General features: G+C 48.9%; 1 protein-coding gene across 4 annotated transcripts in view; it reads right to left on the bottom strand.

Annotated features, from left to right (window-relative positions):
• SRGAP3 (SLIT-ROBO Rho GTPase activating protein 3) overlaps nt 1-25349 on the bottom strand; it is a 247345-nt gene that overhangs the window by 105893 nt on the left and 116103 nt on the right. For all 4 annotated transcript variants that reach the window (XM_018038363.1, XM_018038364.1, XM_018038365.1 and 1 more), the window contains exons 2-3: nt 19922-20114; nt 136-298 (exon numbers count right to left, since the gene is read on the bottom strand). In XM_018038363.1, coding sequence (XP_017893852.1) covers nt 136-298; nt 19922-20114 — 356 coding nt within the window. The remainder of the gene's footprint in view (nt 1-135; nt 299-19921; nt 20115-25349) is intronic.

The following is a 25349-nucleotide window of genomic DNA, read 5'->3' as shown; positions in this document are numbered from 1 at the left end:
CCAAGTCCAATCCTCAGCCTCTTGTCCCCTTCAGCACGCCTGCCCCTTGGTCCCATGTTCCCAGACCACACCCTACCCTTGGCAGTCTCACCATAGCCAGCCTGGGGCAGAAACCCAGGTGGCCCAAGTACCCACCTTTTTGAAGAGTCTGATGACATCCTCACTGATCTGGGAGAGGCGGACAATGACATTGTTCATGAAGATGTCGTTGAGGGTGGCATGGTCTCGGCTCTCCCGCCTGGTCTGGTGCAGGACTAGATACCAACAGTTCACGGGCGAGAGGAGATACTGGTCTTTCCTATAGAAACCAAGACAGCTTATTGGAATTGTCATCCACAAATGTTCTACGTTGTCACCCACCACAGCTCTTTTGACCTTAGTGTTGCCCTTTCAAATTCGTTTTCCTATAACACATTTAATAGCAACAGAGACCATGAGGGCTGAAGCAATCCTCCCAAGGTCACAGAGCAGTGCTGGGGCCACTTTGCATCAGTGTTTCCTTAGGAAATGAAATATTTCTGTCTTCTCTGTGCTTTACCAAAGACCCCTCTGTTAGCCTCAGTAAAGTGTGTATATACCTTGGTGTCCAGGAAGAGTGAAGGACAATTAGAAACCAGTGTCAAACCAATAACCCCATGTTGCCACACAGGGCATCAGGGCTGTGTTCTTGACCTATAACCCTTACTCCACTTTCCAAGGTGGGAAGGTGATGTTGAGGCAGAGGCTCATTCATCACCTTAGGGTGCCTGGCCCAAGGTCCAATCCCCCAGGCCTGCCTGGCTCCCCCTGGGGGCTGGCCAGGGTTCTCTCAGGAAACGCAGCCTCCTATCAGCACTTTTTTTTTTTTTTTCAAATACTTTATTTTACTTTACAATACTGTATGGTTTTGCCATACATTGACATGAATCCCCATGGGTGTACATGCGTTCCCAAACATGAACCCCCCTCCCATCTCCTTCCCCATAACATCTCTCTGGGTCATCACCGTGCACCAGCCCCAAGCATGCTGTATCCTGCGTCGGACATAGACTGGCGATTCGATTCTTACATGATAGTATACATGTTACAATTCCATTCTCCCAAATCATCCCACCCTCTCCCTCTCCCTCTCCCTCTGAGTCCAAAAGTCCGTTATACACATCTGTGTCTTTTTTGCTGTTTTGCATACAGGGTCGTCATTGCCATCTTTCTAAATTCCATATATATGTGTTAATATACTGTATTGGTGTTTTTCTTTCTGGCTTACTTCACTCTGTATAATCGGCTCCAGTTTCATCCATCTCATCAGAACTGATTCAAATGTATTCTATAGAAAGCCCAGAGATAAATCCACTTTTTAACAACACTATCAGCACTTTTGAGGAGGGGAATTCAGCTGACTCCCAGTATGACCATATCATCTTCCCAAAGTCAAGTGGAAGTAAGGGAGAGGGGAGCCCTGAGGGCCTCTAGGCAGCTATGACCGCCCCCCGCTTACTCCACCCAAACCCTGGGCTTGGGAAAGATAGGTGAGGAGAGGTCAGTTGACTTTTCTGTCACCAAATGGGCTAAAAATCTGTCCAGAAAACAGGAATCTGGGAGAAGGGAATTCGGTTTAGACAGAGGATAGCTAGGTTAAAAACCTCTAAGAGAAAGAAAGGAGACATTATGCTATAAGATAAACGAAGCATCTTCTCTTTTGCTTTCAGCCTAGAGAAAAAGCCGGGGCACCGAAAGCCAACAGCCAAGCCTCCTATCCTCCTAATCCCTCGGCATTTGCTCCACGTCAGGTCTCAGGTGACTGTGGCACAAACCTGCCTCCCAGGGGCTCCTAATGAGGCAGTGAGGCAAAAGGATTGCAGTGGAAGGTGCTGAACATTATGATGGAGACGTGCAGGGCATCCGTTCTGCATGAGAAGTTGGAGAAGACGCGGAGTTCCGCCTGCGTCCCCTCACATCATCCCCTGTGCTTTCCTGCCAACCTCTCCCCACTGGGGACTTCCGCATTCTGTGCCTCCGGAGCACATGAGCCCCACTTTTCTCCCTGTCTCTGGGTCTCAGCCTAAATGATACTCTCTGGAGAGCATGCCTCTGACCTCACTCTAGGACTGTAGTTCTCAGAGGTGGAGCCCAGCCCAGATGCATCAGCTCCACTTGGAAATTTGTTGTAAATGCAAACTCTTGGGGCTACCCTAGACCACTTAATAAGAAGTCTTGGCCCTGAGCCCAGCATCTGTGTTTTGACCAGCCCTCCAGGGGACTGTGATGCATACTCAGGTTTGAGGATTTCTGCCTTAAGGAGCTTCCACTCCCCACCCATTGCCCTACTTGAAGTTCTTTGAGAGCAGGAAGTGTTTCCCTCTTAGTTACCATAATCAGTGCCCAGAAACATGCCTGACACACAGCATATGCTATGGAAGAAAAACCCAACAAGAAGGTCACATTTGTGCTGGGTCCTGAAGCATAGGTAGGAGCTTTCCAGAGGGGCAGAGAGAGATGGAATTGTAGGCAGAGGGACCTGTGGATACAAAGAAGTAGCTCCGCAGAGCTAGAAGCAGGAGAGCTAAATCCTGAGTGTGTTAGGGGAGGATATAAGGATGGGGAGATCGGTTAAAGGCTTGACTGTGGGGAGCTGAATGCCAGCCTAATGAGTTGGGGTTTTATCATCTAGGCCATATGGTTCTCAACTCGAGTTGCACACTAAAATAGGCTGGGAAGCTTTTTAAAAACACCAAGATTCAGGCCCCTTCCAAGACCAATTAAGTCGGAATCTCTGGGGGAGAGAGACTTGGTATTGGTATTTTAAAAACATTCTCCAGAAGGGTCTAACGTGCACCCAATGTTAAGAATGCCTGCTGTGGGCAGTGGGGAGTCATGGAAGTTACTTAAGCAGAGGCATGATCTAACCGACGTGTATCTTACAAAGATCACTGAGGGCAGACTGGAAGACGGTGGACGGACAGGTAGACGGGTGGATGGATGGTTAGACAGACAAGTGCAGGGGTGGGTGGGTGTGAACAGAGGCATGGTGCTGGAAGCAGGAGGACCAATCAGGAGGTGACTCCAGTCCAAGAGAAGAGAGATGATGAGGGCCTGGGTGGCAGCCAGAAAAGGGCAGATTTAAGAGACTGCTCACCGGGAGAGATGAGAATCTCAAAGACTTCCTAGAAAGAGAGAGGAGGTGGTGGCTCAGATGGTAAAGAAACTGCCTCCAAAGCAGGTAGTTCCAGATTCAATCCCTGGATTGGGAAGATCCCCTGGAGAAGGGAATGGCTACCCACTCCAGTATTCTTGGGCTTTCCTCATAGCTCAGTTGGTAAAGAATCTGCCTGCAATGTAGGAGACCCAGGTTCCATTTCTGTGTTGGGAAGATCCTCTGGAGAAAGAAATGGCAACGCGCTCCAGTATTCTTGCCTGGGAAATCCCATGGACAGAGAAGCCTGGGAGGCTACAGCCCATGGAGTTGCAAGAGTTGGACATGACTTAGTGACCACCACCAGGAAGCGGGATGTGAACGGTGATTCTGAGATCTGATCTCAGGCGGCTGGGTGGATGCTGATGACATGAACCAAGATAAGAACCGCAAGGGGAGACGTGGATTTGGGAAGGAAATAGTTTACATCCTATTTCCACTGCTTCCTAGGTGGTGATGGGAATGGAAAGATTAAAGGCGAGATGAGATAACTGAGTTGTTACCTAAATTATTTCAGGGGCTAAACTCAGCCTGGGGATTCAAGAATTGAACAGTATCCGGGAAAGAAAAGTGCAAAATTTATGGAAGTCACACCAGAAGGTGAGTTTCAGGGGGAAGGAAAAAGATCTTGAAAGGGCGCAGAAGTGCTGGGACAGCTTGGGGACCGTTAATTAGGTCACCTGGCCAGGGAGGCTGGATAAGAGAGCAGAAAGGAGCTGCTTTCCTCGGCTGTGGACAGGAGGCAACACAGCCTAACACAGGATTGCAGGGGTGGCAGAAGGAGCGGAGGCAAGGAAAGAATTACCCGGAAGCAACCCAAGGACTTGTCAAGCTAAGGTAAGAGGCTGCTGGAAAGATGAAGGCCTTGGTTCCTTCAGGCTTTCACTCGTTCATTGTCGGTCTCTGTGTGGACATACCAGACAGGCAGGCGAGGGGCTAGGCATGCACCAGTGACCACAGCAAGTGTACAAGCCTCCCACTCAGGTAAGGAAAAGGAAGGTGACGATGCAGCCTCATAAACATAGTGACAGGAAGGAGATTATGGGGCAGAGAAGGCCCCCTCACCCAGATCTGGCGGAAGGGTAAGCATGGGTGGATCCTTAGGGAAGCACTTGCTAGACTGAAAACTCAAGGCTGGAACGGAGGTTGACAGGCAGAGTTTCTAGGTGGAGAAATATAATGAACAAAGGCCCAGACAGAGCAGATTAGTGAGTCAAACCACAGTTAAGGGGGTTCGAGCATGGTGTCCTGGAGTGATGGGGGGGAATGAAAAACGAGGCTGGAGAATTAGGCAAAGGCCACACAGGCCTTTAAGTCACAGTAGAGAGTTTGATCTTCATCCTGATGTTGGCCATGACTCCATTGAGGGGTTTAGAGCAAGGGAGTGAAAGGGTAAAATTTCACTTTCAAACTCTCACTCTGGCTACTGTGTGAGGACGAACTCGAGGGGGCCGAAAGGGAAGTTAACAGATTCAAGAAACATTTAGGTGGTAAACTGACTGCACCCTGAGATTGACTGGAAGAGAGAAGAAGATGCTCAGAATGACTTCAAGTCTCCCAGGTTGGGCTCCTGAGAGCAGGGTTGGCATTTACTGTGATGAGGGCACTTATAGAAGCAGAGCAGGAAGGGAAGGTGATGGGTTCCTTCTAAAGGGCGTATGGAACACCCAGAGGATGGTATCTGGCCTAGAGAGACAAATGTGGACACTGGCAACAAGCCCTTGGATGATATTGGAAACCACGGGGTGACCTGGAACTCTTTACAAATGCACGTGGCCACATGGCAGAAGAGGCCAATCCTCAGGAGGCTATGGCTGGGGGGTGGGGCAGGGCCGGCCTCCGCCTGCCCTGGTGACCTGGAAGAAGCGCAGGATGCGGATGAGGGGTGAGCCCATCCCCTGCAGAGATACTGTCCCAGGCCTGCCTTCCAACCAGCAGGCCCATCCTCTGGGTCCACCCCACACAGGAGGCTGCTCTGGCTCACCCTGCCTTCTCCCAGCCCTGGCTCCCCTCCTATGGGGCAGCTCACCTGTAAGACTAAAAGACTGGAGTGAACAGGGCTGTCCACAGCCAGGGTCAGGGAAGAGTTGACTACTCTGTGGAGAGCTGCCATCTGTGATCCTGCCACAATGGCACCTGGTTCTCACCACATCAGGAGGAAGAGGGAAGGGCCAAAGACTGGGGCCTAGTCAGCGAGACAGAGAGACACAGTAAAACAGAAGCATGCCTGGACCTGGCTGGGGTGTGGGTCTTCCCCTGCGTCCATACTGCCTGTGTGACTGTATGTAGGTCCCTTAACCTCTATGGCCTGGCTACTCAGACCACATTGTCAACCTTGGTGTTAAACACCAGAAAACGCCTCCACCATCGTTCGCTCACGGTCACTCAGCAGTTCACCCACTTGATACACTCTGATCGAATATTTCACATGGACCAGTCTCCAGGGACATAACACGAAGGATAAGAGACACAGTTCCCACTTCCACGGAGCTCACAGTCCAGCAGGGAGACAGGTAACCCCCAGAGCGTTCAATACGTGCAGATGAAGTCACAATTGCACAAAGTGTTAGAGAAGAGAGTGTGGTGCAAGAGGGCCCACAACAAGGGGACCTGGCCTGATTTCTGGGGTCACTGAAGTGTCCCTAAGGGAGAGGACCTTTCAGCTGGGCTCTAAAGGAAGAGATGGGGGAGCCAGATGAAGGTGGGCTCGGGGGAGAGGGTTCCAGGCAGAGGGAACATGACAGGCAATGGCTCACTGGGGGACAGGGAGCTTGGGGCATTTAAAGAACTGAGAAAAGGCCAGTGTGGCTGGAGCCCAGGAAGCAAGGCAGAGGCGGGGGCAGGAGCAGAGTCCCAAGAGTTCTGGCCAGCGCAATGGCTACCATCCCACTGGCCATCTGCAGTGTACCTGGACCGCAGGAAGAAGCATGCAGGCCAGGGATGGCAGAGCTGGATACTGACTTTCTCTTTTCAGGGGACACTGACTTTCTCTTTTCTCTTTCCTTGTCCCTTTTGAAAACAGGACCCCTTTGACCCAGCTCTCCACATTTCCAGCCATTTCGCCCGCTGCAGCCACACTTCGGGAAGATGCCAAAATTAATGTGGGCAGGCGCTCTGTCCTCTATGGTACATCCTGAGGGCTTTTCTGCTTTCCCAGTCCTGCATCTCTGTATCTATGCAGCACGTGGAAGCTGCTGAGCTGAGGTAAAATCGAGAACTTTCACATATACGTGTGTGTTTTCCTTTTTACAGCCAGAAAATAGCAATGACAATTTCTGGTGAGTCACAGCTTTCTTTCCTTGGCTAGGAGAACTAGGTATGAGGCTCCAAGTGACTGCAGCTAGAGGAGCTAGGCCTTGCCAAGCTGGCGAGTTGGGAAAATGAAATCAGCAGTGAGCCAGCTTCTCCCACTTCCCGGCTGGGGGCCGAAAAATTCTGCTTAGCAAACAGTACCCACTTTCAGGCCTGCTGAGCCCCGCTTTGCAGATGAATGCAAATCCACTGCCTTGGGATGGTGGACCCTCTAGGAGGGAGGGGAGCCCCTGAAGCTCATCCCATCCCCAAGATGCTGAGTCCCTGCCTCTGGCTTCCTGCTCCCTTCCAAGATATTCCCGGGTCTTGCACCGGGCTTGCTTGGGGGGCTGCCAGCAGAGCTCAGGAAAGCACTCTCTCAATCAGTTCTGGGGCCCAAGAAGTATGCTTAACCTCTTGCTACCTAAGTTGCCCCAAGGAGGATTTGGTATTCCTTGTCCTTGCTGAGAGCATGAATGATTAATTATGCAAATATCAACTGGGTGCCATCTTTTGTGCCAGACAGTGGGAAGTAAAATGAGTCATGCTCCCTGACTGATGGAGCTTACAGTCCAGTAGGGGCCTCAGAAGACAACCAAATAAGCCCATAACTAGACAGGAAATGGCGTCAGTGATAAGAGCTACGAAGGAGAAATGCATGGTGTGTCCCCAGTCTCTAATGGCAGAGGTGGGGGTGTGCACCTCACCCAGGGAAGGTGGCGGTTCCTCCTGTCACTGAGACCTGGTCCCTCTTGTCCCTGAGAACTTAGCTGAGAACTTTCTCCTCATTGAGCCCTTCTCTGCCCCCCAGCGGCTCCCTGGTCTCTAGCACACTACCCTATTTTTATTGTTATTAAACCACTACCATTCCTGGCATCCACCCACTTCATTTATTTTTTGTTTCTGTCTTTGACTCCTTTATAGCTTATGTCTGTCTTTTTCTTTCTTTTTTGTTTTACAGCAATATCCTTGCTGTCTCCTGCCCTTCCTCAGATAAGACTGATACAGGCAAACAAAGTTTAGGTCTATCTTGTTCACTGTTTCTCTGGTGCCAGGAAGGTCTGGGCACACAATTGGCAGATAGGAGAAAAGTGCCTAGAAGGATGAGCTGGGACCAGAAAAACGGGTAGGGTGTACGGTGGTGGCCGAGGGATCAAGGGGAGAATCCCCAGAAGTCCCCGAGGGCAAAGCAGGTGGACGAGGGGCGGAGGCCTGGCCAGGGGGGCAGAGTGGGCCAGGGCTGGAAGGGCAGGATGAGCGTCTAGGTGGTATATTGCTGGACACCAGGCTGCTGTGTGTCCAGACAGCACCACAAATGACTCACTTCAACAGCAGAAGTGTACAGTCTCCCAGCTCTGGAGGCTAGAAGTCTGGGATCGAAACATTGGCAAGGGTGGTTCCTTCTGAAGGCTGTGGGGGAGCCTCCCTGTTCTGTGTTCTTCCCACAGCTTCTGGGGGTGGGCTGGCCATCCTTGGTGTCCCTTGGCATTTGGCCTTCACCTTCATGTTCACATGATGTTTTCCCTGGATGTGTGTCTATGTCCAAAATCCCCTCTCTTTATGTTATAGGGACACTAGTCATGTTGGATTAGGCCCCACTCTAATGCCCTCATCTTTACTTGATTACCTCTGATAGAAAGACCTTATCTCCAAACAAGGTCACACTCAGGTACTGGAGGGTTTAGGACTGCAACCGTAGATTTTGGGAGGACTTAATTCAACCCATCATAGGCTGCTACCCCAGGTGGATCAAGAGTCTGAGCAGAGTTTGAGTGGTAACTTAGGCATCTTCCCTGGGGTTCATGAGGGAAGCAAATGGACCTTGACATGGAGGATAAAGTCTGACCTCCTCTGCTGGCATTGGAGGCCCAGCCAATCTGCCGCCAGTCCAGCTCTTCCCCTTAACCCCCTCTCTGCTCCAGGCAGTAAGTAGGGGAAGCTCTGAGCCAGGAATGGTTTCTTGGCTTATTTATTTTTCGCCCTTAAGGAATCTGAGGCCATTTTACTGGGAGTTGAGGAGCATGCTTCAGCTTGTGGCCCTACTTTGCTAACTGGCTGTGTGTTCTTGGGCTTGCAGCTCAAACCCTCTGAGGCTTTCCTGCCTCATCTATCGAAATGGGTGGGTGAGTGATGGAGTGGCCAGTGAGGGCCTTTCAGACCTCTATGGCAACAGCCAGTATATGTTTCAAAACCAAAGGTACACATGTGATCTCACAAAGGATTTTTTTTCTCTAATCCCACAACTTATTTGATAACAAGAAGCACAAAAATGAAAATGGTGAATGGCTATTACCTCCCTATTTATGTATCTAGCCTCTAAGACAGGGAAGGGAGGCTGCTGAAGCCTGGGAAGAGGGGTAGCTCTTCCGGGGTCATGGGCATTCCTACCTCGCTTCTTTGCCTTCACTCACTTGGAATGCCTTCCCCTCCTTACTCCACGCAGCAAAATCTACTTCAAAGGCCTTTCCTCCAGGGGTCATCTGAGAGCCACTCAGTGTTCCATCTGAACCGCTCACGTCAATCTTCTTACACAGTTACTTCCGGATGACATTTTATCTTCTTGCTTAATTCACTCGTCAGTCGTCCTTCCCGCGTGTGGGCTTGTGTCATCACTTAGCCCCTGTGAGGGCAGGAACCATCCCTCGTATCTCCCTGTATCCCTCTAGAGCCATTCACTCATTCACTCACTCTTCTAATATCCTTTGAGTATCTGCCACATGCCGGGAACTGTCCAATCCCAGGGAATTAAAAAGATGACTGGATGAGCCTTGAGAAGGCTCACAATCTAGCAGCCAAACTTAAGCCAAACCAAGAATTCTTGCGGCCACTGTCAGAACTCCTTTAGTTGAAGTGACAGAAAAACTTACTTCAGGCTGACTTAAACAAAAACAGCAGTAATGGGAGGAAGAAAAATTTTAAGGGTCAAAAATTGTAATAAAAAATTGTAAAGAGGCATTGCTACATCCAGAGGCTGAAGGAAGGTCAGCAAGACTGCTCTGTCTCTGGGCTCTGCCTTTGTCTCTCTGCGCTGGCTTCGCTCTCAGGCAGACCCTCTCCAAATGGCAAGTACTCTGACCCCTCACACCTCACACCTCAGTCGTTCCACCAAAAGTCCTGGAATTGCATGTTGCTAGATTAAAGTGCCGTGACCAAGAGGGTGCAGTGCTGGTCACAGACTCACTATTGTTGAGGAATGATTCCCCAGAGGAAAATCAAGGTCTTGTTATCAGGAGAAGAAGGGAGGGATGCTCATCAGAGGAGAGTACCAGACGCCTCCTTTGTTATGCTGTTAAGAAAGGGGACCTCAGAGGAGGCGGGGAGGGAGAGGCTTATTCTGCCTCAGGGTGGATGGGGAATCATGGAAACATATGCAGTGGGCTTGAAGTACATGCGAGAGTTTGCTGGGAGGGACATGCAAAGACGGGCACATTCTGCAGGCAGAGAGAAGGCTGAGTGTGAAGCTGTGAGGTCAGACAGGACATAGATGTTCCGGGGCCGAAGAAGTTCTGTCGGGCTTGGGCAGGGGTGATGCAGGATGTAGTGAAGAGGAGGCAGCTGCGGCAGGAAGGGAGGAGCCAGACCATGAAGGGCTTCGAAAGTCAAGGTCAAATGAAGGTTCTGAATGGACCAGTGATATGGTCACTGGGCGGGAAGACCACGTGGGAGGCAGAGCAGCTGCCCAGGTGAAGGGGCAGAGTGTGATTGGGGCTTTGCCTGGGAGTCGCCTGGTGGCAGACAACCGGTGTGAGGCTTTGGGGCTAGGGCAACCCCTTCACTCAGCTGCAGTCTGCTGACTTAGAAGCTGCCTTCAGCTGATGCCAGCCCTGAGACAGTCAATCCAAAAGGGAAAAACTGTATTAACTGAGTCACCTGGCTGAAGCAGGTTCTGCTTACCCATGCTGGGTGCTATGGCATCAAAGGCTGGGCTCCAAATACCCAGTTCTGCCCCTCACCATCTGGGTGGACTTGGGAAGCTAGCTAAACCTTTTATTTTCCTTATCTGTAAAGCAGGGTGTATAACAGCTAACTAATTAGGTGCTTTAAGGATTAAATGAGGAAATTCATGAGACACTCTCAGCATCAAACCCAGCATATGATACTAATGATAATTATTATTGGCATCACTGTTATTACAACCAGCAAGTCACCAGGTCACTGGGGAAATTCACTGACTGCTGTATGTGGATGTAGGGCCCACAGTAGGTTTGCTATAAATATTGATTTTCCTCCTCCCATTACCACCTTCTCCCCTAGGAAACCCTCACGAGTATTTCAAGGCCAGGGGCCAGTGGCCTAGAGATGCCCCACCTGCCTCCTCCACCCTAACGTAGAATTAGTCACCTGCTCGCTGGCTCAGTCCTCACACCTCAGAGTGCAGGCACACTGAACCAGTGCCCAGCAGCACTGCTGAGCTGCCTTTTGACTTGCTGAACGGACTCTGAGTACCAGGACAAAGGCCCTGCCTCGTTAGGCAATGTCCGGGCAACCTCATCTTCTCCTTTCGCTTTGGTTTATCCACCTGCCAAATGGGTGCATCCCATAGTGTGTGCAGCACTCTGCAGACAAATGGTGCTGACCCACAGCTCCTCTGGTCAGCTCTTTCACCAATCAGTATGGGATCTTAAGCGGGACCCACCCTGGCTAGCCTTTGGGTCCCTTGCCTGTTAGATGGGGATGACAACACCGTCCCTGACTCCCCAAGCCCCACCAGGATTCTGGGAGTATTTAAGCAGCCAAAGACTGGGGAAGTCCTTTGCAAAGTGTAAGGAGCTATATAATCTTGGAAGGTCATTATTATCCACTTTGCTTAATGGAATGGAGTCAAAACTAAACCCCTGCATACTACTGCTTGTTAATTATTAGTAACAATAGTTACTGCATACTACTTAATTACCACAATTTTACCTTTATTACAATATCTATTGTTCATTTTTAAAATAAAATTGAAGTGATAGGCATGTATCTACGTATATTAAGCATTCATGCACGTGTACTAAGTCATTTCAGTCATGTTTGACTCTTTGTGACCCCTTGGACTGTAGCCCTCGAGGCTCCTCTGTCTATGGGATTGTCCAGGCAAGAATACTGGAGTGGGTTGCCATGCCCTCCCCCAGGTATCCAAATATAAGTAAATCATGTCCTGGTTAATACTTTGGAAGTTGCTGATGAGTCTCTGAAGATTCCAGGACACTGGGTGTAGGATCTGGGGAGGGCCCAGAAGGAAAAACTAGGAGGAAAAGGGGATATAACCACTGCCAGGACTACTCAAGAGGCTGACCCTCCTGCCTTAAAATCCCTCCCAGCAACAAAGACAAAGGTGGAGGATGGAGACAGCAGAGATGAAAGATGTTCACTTCCCAAGAGCCAGGGGCCCTCAGGGTGTCTTATGCTTGCTTCTGGATTTCTGCCACCCTGCACAACACACCTCCCTGCTCATTGCTTCTTTTTACTTAAATGGGTTTATTTACAAAGGGCTTTCCCCAGTCTTGGTTAAAATAAGAAGTTTTTAAAAACAGCATCACTTGCCCTAAAGAGAAGGTAACTGAAAAAGTAAGTTCAAAACAGTGTCTTTCAATCCTGGGCAGATGCTGATGCCCTGGGTTTGCCATCTGTTGGTTAAAAGGGGGGTTAGAGAGGCGTTAGCAACACACTGGAAACAAACTGTAACCACAAAGAGTAGAAGAGGATTGACTAATCAGTCAGTATTTATGGCTCATGGGCTATGGACGATGCCTCCCTCATCTTGAGAAACACCAATCCATCTAACTAGCCTTCATGTTACAGACATGTGTTCCTAAAACACCTGGCCTTTGTGCATACACCTTTATGGACTGGGAGCTCACACCTCCCAAGGCAGCCCCTTTAATGCTGGACAGTTCTGGCTACAGGAACATTCTCAAGGTTGAGTGAAAATCTGCTTTTCTGAAAATGTTATCCTTGGACCTCACGTCTCTGCTGTGCAGCCGCACAAGGTAAGTCTATTTCCTTCCATTTCTGAAGGAAGTTTTCGGTAGTATCTTGGTCTTTTCAGTTATTCATTCAAAATCCTTTGATAGAGCTTCTATCTGTATGTCAGAGAGAGAGGGGGAGACTGCCTAGAAATGGTCCCTTGCCTTCAAGCAGCTGGCAGTTTCAAGTGGGAGAACCAGACACACGAACTGGATCATTCCTTAATAATCTGACCCGAGCTCCAGGAAAGCCTCCTGTGGGAGGCCAGGGGAGGAGCCGCTGACTATGGGGCTGTGCAGAGGAGGTGAGCCCTGAGCTGGCCCAGGGGTGACAAGCATGAGCTGACCAGCAGGAGAAGAAGAGGCCCTATGATACCCACACAAGGAGGATGTGGTCTGGGCTGATGGGTGACTCTCAGGAAACATGAACCCAAACCAGAGCAGCGAGGGGCACACCCAGAGTCATGCAGCCAGAAGCAGTTTTGCATTATGGAGCTAGTTAAACCAAGATTAGAATCTTAGCTCTGCCACTTACCTGCTCTGGCTGTGTCCTTCTGGACAAATTACTAATTTCTCTAAATCTCAATATTTCCAACTACAAAGACAGAGACAGTACCTACCTCAAAGGTCACAATGTCTACCATGAAGGTTAAACGAGATAATGCATGTAGAACATCTAGTAGAGACCTCACACTCAGTGATGTGGACGTTGTGGGGGCGGGGAGGTATCTGAAAGATTAAACAACCTGCACAGCACAGACACAGAGCCCTCGGGAAGGACTCATCGGGCAACCCGGCCCAGGAGAACACCAGCTCTGGAGAGCATTGCTGGAAAGCCCTCACTGGTGCGACAGGAACCACAGCGACAGCAGCAGCTATGAGATGCGGGTCCCACCTGGAGGACCTCGCCCATCGTCCCCACCTCAGTCTCAGCAAACCTTTCCATTCTGAACCCTTTGCACATCGACAGGCTCAATTTACTCACTACAGAAGTCCTTCTGTCCCCAGGACTCACCTGGAAGGTTAAGTCTAAATTGTAGCATCTTTTTAGGGAAATGCTACATCTGTGGAAACAAAACATCCCCCCAAAGAAGCGTTTTCTTGGCAATCAAGTTGGTTACTCACTGAATCCACCTTCTCAACTCCCCTGTGAAGCTGAGATGCTCCAAACCTACTTCACAGAGAATATTAAACATCATTCATTGACTGGCCAACCACCTTCCAGCTTCTTCCACACTCTGAATTTCCCCATCTTAAACATATTTGAATAGAAGTCCCCGTTCCTTTTATCACAGCTGTCCAAATACTAGCAACCAATACTTAATTTCCGAAGAGAGCATTTTCATCAGGTATTTCCCCAGAAGGTCAGGGGTTTCAAAAACTGAGTGAGTCATAAATAGAAGGGGACTCTCTCACCTCCCACACTGTTTGCATGGAGCTCTAACATTCCAAAGGGGAATCCAGAGTTTGTCTCAACGGAGCTTTTCAGACTGGGTCCCAGAGAGTGCTAGTTTGGTTTATAAAAAATGTGGCATAGTGATAAAGAATCTGCCAGCCAACGCAGGAAACACAAAGAGACACAGGTTGGATCTCTGGGTTGGGAAGATGCCCTGGAGTAGGAAACAGCACCCAATTCCAGTATTCTAGCCTGGAAAATTCCATGGACAGAGGAGCCTGCTGAGCTATAGTCCATGGGGTCACAAAGAGTCAGACACGACTGAGTGACTGTCCACACATGCACACACTGGGGAGGGAGAATTCTGTGGTCTAACAGCTTCAGAAAGAAGTCAACAGGCTTATTTACTGTAGAATCTCTCAGAGTCTCCCATGTCCTAAGGCCCATCAGGAATCTGCGAGGGGAGGTAAGGAGCAGGCAGTCTTTCACCTCTACTCATTTTTTCTCTCCTCACCTCCCCTCCCTCTGACCAGACATCTCAAAGTGTTGGTGTTTCAGAAAACACTTCTCTGCAGAAAGAAGAAGTTCTAGTTCCAGGAAACCCCTAGTTTCCTAGAACTACCTGGGTTGTTTGGAGGATACCCACATATCTTCAGAGGAAGGATTTACGCCCCCGTGTGCCGCTTGCCATGCTGCTGCTCATGAAGGGCTCCCAGCTCCAGGCCTCAAAATGGGCAAGGCCAGTCTAGGTCAGGCCTGGCTGCAAAAGGGCACTGGATTATGGATTTTACCCTGGGGGAGCTGAGGGATGTGGAAGGCTGGCATAGGTTGACAGTGAATTGTAAACAGTTTATCATCTAGAAAGTCATCATCTTGGGCAACTCTTCAACGTGAATGGCCATTGGAATCCCCTGAAGGACTTGTTAAAATACAGGCTGCTAGGCCCCACCCCCAGAGTTTCTCATTCAGCACGTTTGAGGGGAAGCTAAGGGCTTCTCATTTCTGACAAGTCCCCAGAGGACGGGGACGCCAAAGCTGCTGGTCAGGACCACACTTGGTAAACTAGAGTGCAGGCCCTGATTCCTTCGTCAGAGAGACCACTGTAAAATCCACACTGTCCTCTCAGCAACTCTGTACCTGTGCCAGCTACCAGAGTGCGTGGCCCTTCACCCAAATAGCCTCCCCAAGCTCCTAACGCAGCCAGAAGACAAATGTCCCCTTCCTTGACTCCCACCACCCCTAGCCCAGAGCCACTCTAATTACCGTCTGACCTTCATTCATTCAATAAACATCCAGTGAGGGCTGATGCCAGGTGCTAGAGACCCCAGGTCAACAGCCACCCCTTCTGCCATCTTGGAGCTGGCGGCCCAATTGTCAAAAGAGGGGCAGACAAGGAAAACAGATAATTACAACACAGGGTGGCATCTTCTGCCACATCTCCTGAAGTCCCTTCATCTCAGGTCAAATATGGATTCCTCTCAGTTCCACCTCTGAGAGAGTTCCCAGCACCTGTCCACTTTCTTTCTGCTCTGCTGTCACCCAGGCCACCATCATGCCTTCCCGGAGAGCTATACTCCTATCAGCCTACTGGTCTCCTCAGCGTCACTCTTGCCCCCTCCAAGCCAGGGTGACCTTTTAAAAATGGAAATTAGATCATGCTACTCCCTACTGAAGATGCCTCAGCGGCTATGGCTTCCCTCATCACAGTTCCAGAACCACTGGCCTCTCTTCCCTGCACACTGTCCCCCGCTGCTTCTTCTCAACCCTCAGCTCATGTTTTTGCTTAAATGTCACTTCCTCCAGCAGCCTTCCCTGACTGCCATTCTAGCTCAGCGTGGAGGATTCAAGAGGCCGCAAATCCTCTGAGGGTCCTCCAGTGAAAGCAAGACTTTGTTTTCCCTCCTCTTGAAGCTGAGCTGGAGCTCAGACCACTTTGATCAACAGAATCTGGGCAGGGGATGGAGGTGGGTATTCAAAGAGACTGCAGCTCCCCCACTGCCACCTCGGGACCCTGAGCTCCCATGGCTGAAGTGAGACTCTGACCCCATGTAGAGAGGGTAGCAGCCCAGCTGAGCCCAGCGTATAGCTGTCTTCACCAAAGTGCCAGGAAAGATGGGGGAAGCTGTCTTAGACCTTCCAGCCTGGACTCTAGCAATCATTCCATCCTAGCAATCATTTGATGGCAGGCTGTCTTTCATTTATTTGCATATGTTTGATGCCACATCTCACTCCTCCACGAGATGGTAAATCCCACCAAGGCAGTAACGAAGTCTGTCTTGTTTGCCATTATAAGCCAGCACCGGGCATTGGTGGGTACTCAGTAAATACTGGCTGAATCAACAAGTGCAGAATATTGTGGACACACACAGGAGGGCACCAGGTTAGACTCATGAAAGCTTTGCAGAGGAAGTGACACCTAAATGCTAGGCCTGAGGAGCAAGCAGATGGCAGGGTTCAAAGAGCAGGGCCATAGGGACGGGGAGTCTGCCCAAACCACATCACCTATGGACAGTGCTCAAGCTGTGTACTCATAAGAGAGAAAGAGCAGGGATTGTGTCTCGTTCATGCATGTGTCTTCAGCAAGAAGTACGGTCTAGGAAAACAAGAGATGCTTGATATACACCCATGTGACTTCTTGGGGAGAGAAGTCTGAGCTGAAAGTCAGGAGCCCTGGGTTTTCTCACTCAGAAGCTCATGGTGTATCCTTTGGTAACATTCCACTTAGCTTGCCTGGTGATCAGATGGTTTGAGATAAAACCAATGACTCCCTCACTACATCCCTGGGTTATCATGAGGATTATAAGAGAGAAAGAAGTCAGAGTGCTTTGAAAAAGGTGTGTTAGAACAGAAATATGTGATGGTGGAAGAAGACACACGTGATGGTATTGTTTTCTGAAAGTTCAACCTGCCACAGGTGAACCCTCAGGGCCATAGGCTGAGCTTTTTCTTGAACGGGGTTGCCACATGGAACTCAGCCTGGGTGAGTCTAGCCCAGACTCCTCTTGCGCATTCCCAGGGGAGCTGGAAATTTTTCAGCTGCCCAGGTGGAGAGGAAGCAGCTGGGGCCTTAGAAAGACAGAACCCATAGAGCAAAGTAGGAGCATTAGACTTGGCGCAAGAGACATGAGTTCCTGTTGAGGACTGAGTGTCTGTATTCCCCCAGAAGCCACATGTTGAACTCTACTCTCAATGTGATGGTGTTAGGAGGTAGGGCCTTTAGCAGATAAGAAGGATTAAATTAGGTCATGGGGGAAGAAGGGAGCCCTCATGATAGGATCAGCGCCCTCGAAAGACTCTCTAGAGCTTGCTTCCTCTCTCTGTCCTCCACTCCATGAGGACACAAGGAGTATCAGCGTCTACAAGTCACAGGAGGGAGCTCACCAGAACCTCGCCATGCCGCCACCGGCACCCTGATCTCCAGCTTCCGGCCTCCAAAACTTCGAGAAAACCATTGCTGTTTACAAGCCACCCAGTCCAGAATACTTTGTTATAGGAGCCCAGATGGACTGTGCAGTGGGAATAACATGACCAGACCTGGGCCTGGGCACCGCCCCCCTCACCCTGAGAGGCTACCTGGCAGATAGGTGGACCTTCTTAATGAAGGGCCTACAAGATGGCAGGACAAGGCTTCTCTAGACAGCCAGAATGAAGCACCCAGAGCACAGTCCAGACCTTGTGCACTGAGCTCCAAATAAGAGGCAACCAGAGGTCAGGCTGGTTGGCCCTGGGGTCAGAGCGCAAATCCAGGCATGCCCTGGAGACTCACGCTTCCAAAAGGAATGGGGGGACTCTGCAGACACATCGGCCTGGTGCCCAGGGCCCACAGCAGCTGCATTGGCCTGGCCACACCCTAATTAGACTTTCATGGTGTGTCCAGCAGCCTGCTGGGCCCGACTGCCAGCTGGGGCTCCCATTCTGTCTAGCGGCCTCAGTTAATGAAGCCATGAGGGGCTGACTGAGCTCATTACAGGCAATGCGAAGGAACAGGGTACCCCTGCACATGCTCCCCCAGTACCTCCCTCCCCCGTGTCCACACTGAGAACAGGAAGAGGGAGCTGAATCCAAATCAAGAGGAAGGAGAGGGGTGGAAGCTGAGCTCCAGCCCAACCACGCAGCCTGAATGGCTCCCGTAACAGCCCAGCCAGAGATGTGGGTTTCTGTACGTGTGTCTGAGTCTGTGGTTTCAGCCGAGTGTTCAGAGCCCACGGCTGCTCTCAGACCACACCCAGGCCTTTCTCATCTCAGGCCAAGGAGGCAGAATGAGAGTGAAGGTTCAAATTTGTCACTTCCCAATAACTGGCCCACAGACATGTTTGTACAAGCCTTTCTGTCATCTCTAAGATGGGATACTGATCTGACTCAAAGCAAATGCTCAGTCAATGTGCTCAATAAATTATTACTGTTGTTGTTACTAAAAGACAGTCACGAAAAGGAACCAAAGCATGAGCTTCTGAATGGCAGGTGAGTGATTTTTTTCTTTTACTTTTCTGCATTTGTAACAAAAAGTGTTTTACTTTTATCTTTTAAAAAAGTACATGCTTCTTCCAAAACATCAGAAAAATGAGATTATGTATGAAAGGGCCCAGACAGTGCCTGGGAGGAAGTTATTAACAGAAGTATCCTCCTGCAATGAAAGTTTGAACAGATGTGATTGGGTGGGAAAACGAGCATGGCATTTGCAAACATGTAATAAATTGTTGCCCTTTAATAAGGCATTTCTTCTCCCCAAAGGTCAAGGGAAGAAGGCACAGAAGTTCAGAGCTCACAGTGCTGAGGCGCCCAGGTAAGGAGATGTTGAGGGGAGCTTGAAGGAAGAGCGCTCCCTGGCCAGGGTAGAAGGCAAAACACAGAGAGAGAAGTGGGGACACAACTGAACAAAGGGTAGTCTACACACAACAGAGTCTCGTTCACTCTTAAAAGGAGGCCTTTCTGACACATGTCACAACACGGGTGAGCCTTGAGGACATTATGCAAAGCGGAATAAGCCACAGTCACAAAAGGACCAACACTGTATGCCTCACATACCTGAGGTCCCTAGAGCAGTCAGATTCATAGAGACAGAGAGCAGAAGGGTGAGTTCCAGGACAGGGGTGGGAAGGGGAAATGCGGCGTGCAGAGTTTCACATTAGTGAAATGAGCTCCGGCGAAGGATGGGGGTGATGATTACACAGCAGTGTGGATGCACTTGATGCCACACACTTGTACATTTTAAAATATTTAAGGTGGTAAACTTTATGTTATGTGTAGTTTACCACAATCTAAACCTATGTCGAGAGGAAAAAAGAGATTGGACCCAGAGGAAAAAGGAACGGAACAGACAGGATGGAGCAAGTCTCTGGTCTCCCAGGGTTGAGGGCCCTTCACTGGAGAGATGACTCACAGGGGCTGGGACCTCCAGGGAGCATGGCCGAGCGGGAAACAGATGGAGGCAGGGGGCTCAACCTGGTAAGGTCATGGCTTCTATCTGCACTTGGCCACTGGCCCCTCACGGTCCTGAGCTAGAGGGCATTTACAGCTTGAGGACTCAGCCAGAGATGTGCCCAAGAGGATCAAGCCTCCTTTCCTTCTCAAAATCCGAGCTTGGGGTGTGAGAAATTAGGACCTGGAGGATGTGTGTATATAAATAAGCAACTAAGCCTGGCACCATCCTCCAGGGGAGGAAGGAAGAGGAATACTTTGAGCATCTATTCCAAACAGAAACAATTCTGAGGCCACTGTGCTGAAGGAATGCAGACATGAGCTGGCTGATCCCCAGATAAAGGAGAACTGGGTATAGTCAGGATGTCCTGAAAGGTGATGGGCTGGCACCTGGGCCCAGATGGAGGCAGAGCCTGGTGCTTGGTTGCATAATAACAACAGAACCATTTATTGAGACTTCCTGTCTGTGACAAGTGCTTCTCTTGGTCCATCGTGTATTCCTTTCAGCATCTTTATGGGTAACAACTATTTCTACCCTCACTTTACACCAAGGAAGACTGAGGGCTGGAGATGAAAGTCACCTGCAGACCCTGGGCCTTAAAAGCCCACCATCTGCCCCCAGGGAGTCCTGGCTTCCTTGCTGCTTCCCCTCCCAGCATTGCCTCCCACTGCCCCAGACCCTGAGCCCCTTCTCACTTGAACTGGTGCTCCCGGGAGCTGCGGATCTTGGAGGAGAAGCGCTCGGCCAGCTTCTCCAGGCTGCGGGAATACTCGAGCTCGATCTCAGCTTTCCGGCGGAAAAACTCCTGGAGGTCCTGGAGCAGCTGCAGTCTCGACTCCGACTGCTGCTCCAAGCACTTGAACTGCTCCACCAGCTGCGTGCGGATCTCTGTGGGCAGAGGCAGGAGCGGGCTGTGAGGTGGTGGTGGGGACAACAGGGGGACCAGCCAGGCCCACCCACCGCCAATGGCCCAGGCACTGCGATGCCAGCAGCCCCCTCCCCACCACCCACTACCCAGAACCTCTCCAGGTACTGGCAGGACGATTGAGCAAACGCCAGGTTTTGCCACCATGTAACCCAACGTTTGCCAAAGCTGAATCACTGCATGTCACCACCATGATTTTTGCCATACCCACACATCACGTGGGTTATTATTTCTTCCATATGATCTAGTAAATTCACTCACTTTTCTTACTGAAAACAACTTACCTAAACCATACAGTTTAATGTCATTATGGCAAGGGTAAAACTAGAACCACTTGCCGTCTTGGTACACAGAGACTTGATTCAACAAAAACAAAAATTTTGTTAAAATTCTCTCCAGAGACTTTTGCTTACCAAAGGCCCTAAGCCTAAGCTTCTGAGTCTCCATCAACAAGAGGAAAACGGGAGCGTGAGAGGAGTTAAAGACAGACTTCCTCCAGGTGTAGTCAGGACTGAGCAAGGGCTGAAGGGATGCCATTCACCTTCAGGTTTCAGGGTTATTTAAGGGCATGTGTGTTTTCCTCTCTCAGTCACCTTGAGATTCCATGCATCACCATCTCAGGTGCCACCAGAGAATGTAGTCCAGGCTTCAGGAAATCCTGACAGAGCAAACCAGGTCTGTGCACCCAGGGCAAAAGTTCACAAGCAGGGGCTCGAGATGAAAATCACAGCCGGATCCCAGTGGTTTCGCCACTGCTGCCATCACCACACAGTAGCCTCTTCCCCACCATCCCACAGGCTGCCCAGCAGCTCAGTCTCTCCACACTGTGCTCACACCAGCTCCCTGCTCAAAACTCCCCAAGGCCCTCCTCTGGCTGAGTATTAAGCCCAACTCCTTGGCACGGAATTCAAGGCCACCCACTATCTGACTCCAAACTTCTCTGTATCTCCCCGCAGTGAGCTCACTATTCCTTCAAACCAGTCTCTGAGATGTCCAATCCTATTGTAGAAACGGGCCTCCTGTCTGAAAAGGTGGCCAGTACCATCTTAGCATCCTTTGGAAAAGGGGTCTTCAGAGCATGCAGCACTACTCTGGGGCACTGGAAGCCTTGCCAGGGGGTGCACAGCAGGAACTGTTACAAAGGCATGGTTTGAGATCTTACTTCCATTCCCACTCTTCCTTTGCCTGACAATGTGCCTCGGCAACTCTCCTTTCCCACCTGCCTCTTCACAACCATCCTCTCTATTTGCAGAAGACCATCTTCTCCCTTATTCAGAATCTGATTATGGCACAATTTCTCAGAGTCAAGGTAGAGAACAGTTAAAAACGTTGGCGCTAGCGAAACCTCTTTAATCTAGGGACCATGAACCCTTGCTACAAAAAGTGTGGTCCATAGACCAGCAGCATCAGCATCTTCCATAGCCTTTTTAGAAACACAGCCCTTGGTCAGTCCTGACTATACCTGGAGAAAGTCTGTGTTTAACTCCCCTCCCACTCCTGTTTTCCCCTTGTTGATGCAGACAGAAGTCTTAGTCTTAGAAACAATACCCATAGACTTATTAGAAACCTTAGGTCCCAACCCAGACCTTCTGAATCACAATCTGCATTTTAACGAGATCCCTGGATGGTCCTTATGCACCTTAAAGCCATCCCGTCCATCTCATTCTGAGAAGCACTTCCCATTCTGTCTTACTTTTTATTTTTAGTAATTAATTATCAAATTATAAAACACTGATATTATTTTGATGAACTGAATGATAAATCAATATGAAATAAAGATACTTAGGGTTCACGGTCAAAGCAAATGTTTTCAATGTCCGTTTCAATTTACATACATATTTTGGACAAAAAGAAAAGAGAAATCAATAAAAAAGTTCAAGCATGAAAACATACTATGTAAAATTCTGTGAAGGAAGTAGAAGGGAATTATGAGTTCAAGAAGGTAAAGATAGGAACAATATAGCAATACAAATTCTGACTTGCACAAGTAATTTTTGGTGAGTGGTGGTGGATACAAATGTTTTGTGGTATTTTTCTTCAGTTCAGTTCAGTCGCTCAGTCGTGTCTGACTCTTTGAGACCCCATGAATCACAGCACGCCAGGCCTGCCTGTCCATCACCAACTCCCAGAGTTCACTCACACTCACGTCCATCAAGTCGGTGATGCCATCCAGCCATCTCATCCTCTGTCATCCCCTTCTCTTCCTGCCCCCAACCACCATGCAATTCCACCCATAGATCATATCTAGAAGAAATCAGTGTTTATGTCTACCCCTCAAATACGGAAAATACTCACAGCTTTATAGCTAAATATTAGAAACAACCCAAAATGTCCACTAAGAGTACATAAGATTTTTTTTCAAAGGGGCAGTTTATTTCAAAATACTTGTCCATCGTAAAATATTAATAGTAAAGTGAATTTATGCAAGGAGTAGATAAGATTTTTTAAATGTGAGATATTCATTCAACGGAATACCATATGATAAGGGAAAAAATGATCTATTGCTACCATGCTGGTGTCAAGAAGCAAGGAAAAAATTAGATCATGCAAAAAATAACTTATGGTGACTGAGTTCAGAGAAATGATCACCTTTGGGTGTAGTGACTGAGAGAGGGTTCAAGGTTGCATTCTGGAATACTGGGGATAGACCATTACACCTTCATCTGGTAAAAATTAACTGAGCTGCACACTAAGATCTGAGCATTCTACTATACTTAAGTGACACATCAATAAAAAGGCAAGCTAAAAATTGCTGTTATTCAGTCTGCATTTGATACAGTTAAGAGGGTAGAGTAATTTTATTCTACAAGGTTAATATTTACAATATGGCAGAAATGATATCCTTCATAACTGTTTAAATTTCTGGTGAACATTTCAGATGTCAAGTTAAAATGTGTGAGGCAAAAGAGATTTTCTTTTCCCCTCCAAAGTTCATGCAGAGGGTAGGCAAGCAAAAAAGTTTTAAAACCAGTGTTTTAGAGGCCAAGCACTGCTCCTCCCAGGAAGTCCTGGCTGGCTCAGCCCTCATGACCCCACTCTGAACTCCCATGGTACTTGTAATTGGTCTCAGAGCGCCTTGTGCTGTTTTCTCTTAATTCTTTCGTGGACACATGTCATATTAGCTCCTACAAAAGAAATTTAAGATCTGACAGTGGATTCTCCCAGCACAAATATCAATATCTATATAGCAAATCCCTATTTACCTTTACCAAAGTGCTTTTACCCAAGGACATCAAATGTTGTGATTACGGGAATCTCACCCAACACACACCACATACGCACACACACCCACATACAACACACACATCACATTCACATGCCACATGACCTCACATTTACACACATCACACACATCTACCACACATACACATACCAGGCACACACCGCATCCATATACCACAGAAACTCACATACTGCACAAATACCACACATACCACACAATCACCACAACCACCACACACATTCAGACACACATACCACATACCCACACCACTAACACACCACATCCCAAACACACACCACACACAGTCACACACGCCATGCACATACTATACTCATACCAGACATGGATATGTTATTGTTACTTCCCTGGTAGCTCACACGGTAAAGTGTCTGTCTAGAATGTGAGAGACCCAGGTTCGACCCCTGGGTTAGGAAGATCCCCTAAAGAAGGAAACGGCAACCTACTCCAGTACTCTTGCCTGGAAAATCCCATGGACCAAGGAGCCTGGGAGGCTACAGTCCATGGGGTCACAAAGAGTCGGACACGACTGAGCGACTTCACTTTCACTTTTCACTTTCATGCATTGGAGAAGGAAACGGCAACCCACTCCAGTGTTCTTGCCTGGAGAATCCCAGGGATGGGGGAGCCTGGTGGGCTGCTGTCTACGGGGTCACACAGAGTCAGACACGACTGAAGTGACTTAGCAGCAGTAGCAGCTCTCTGGCCTGTGGCCTCCCTAGGTGGCACAGTAGTAAAGAATCCGCCTGCTAATGCAGGCAACACTAGAGACTCAGGTTTGATCCCTGGGCTAGGAAGATCCCCTGGAGAAGGAAACGGCAACCCACTCCAGTACTCTTGCCTGGAAAATCCCATGGACCGAGGAGCCTGGGAGGCTACAGTCCATGGGGTCACAAAGAGTCAGACACGACTGAGCGACTTCACTTCACTCATTTTTACAGTTGAAGAAACCAAGACTCTGTGTAAACTAATCAGGAACTTGTCCAAGGTCACATTTTGCTCTATTAACAATCTACACAGGCACTCCTTGATATGGCTTACTTGTTAAACTGGATGGAGATGCCATCACTCCCACAAGCGCAAGCCCTGCCATATTCATACATAGTTATAAAAATGTTATCTAAATATTTTAAAAATAACTTTTAGAACGTCTACTATTTGGGACTCAAAATAACCTTAATAATAATCGTGAGTACTTATAGAGCACACCATGTGTTCCATGCCTGATGTTGAGTTCTCTGGATATTTATCTCACATAATCTGTATAATATCCCCTCTAAAGTGGGTGCTACTAGTATTTCCCCACCTTTTCTCCACAGATGAGGAAGTGGAGGCTCAGAAATAAGTAGCCTCTGGTCATAACAGCTGGTGTGTGGCAATTAAGCTAGGAATCAAGCCTAGGTCCTCAGTTGAGAGCAATGACCCTCCAGACACCTCACTAAGAGGAGGCCATATTATTTTCTTTCAAGACTTTAATCCATCTGTATTCAATTTCTTGTATCCTTTTTGTAACAAGATGGTGGGCTGAAGAGATAGTATTTATCAAACATGCTGCAGCCACTCCTTTCCTCCATTACAGGGCATTATCAGGAGCCAACATTCTCCTGTTTTAGAGGGAAATCTCATAAATCACACTTCGCTGACAGGAGACGATTTGGAGAGAGCAGAGAAACCTCCCTCAGTTCACACAAGCAGCTGGAGCCTGGAGCAGCTTGGACAGCTCACAGTCAAGCATCTCTCACAGGAAACGCCCTGGCAGGAGCGAGTGCTGCCTGCCTGCCGATGCTGTGGAACCTGCTGGGATCTGATTACTCATCTCCTTATTTCTAACTCCCTCCCAAGTTGCTCCTCCTCAGAGCCAGCACAGATTTGGCTTTTCTCATCAGAGATTTCAAAGAGAGAGAAAAATAAATAAATAAAACAACTGCTTGCAAGGCATAGACTTCAATCAGAAGAC

This window comes from Capra hircus, chromosome 22 (assembly GCF_001704415.2).
Source record: "Capra hircus breed San Clemente chromosome 22, ASM170441v1, whole genome shotgun sequence".
NCBI lineage: Eukaryota > Metazoa > Chordata > Mammalia > Artiodactyla > Bovidae > Capra > Capra hircus.
This window is presented reverse-complemented; position numbering and strand designations above follow the sequence as displayed.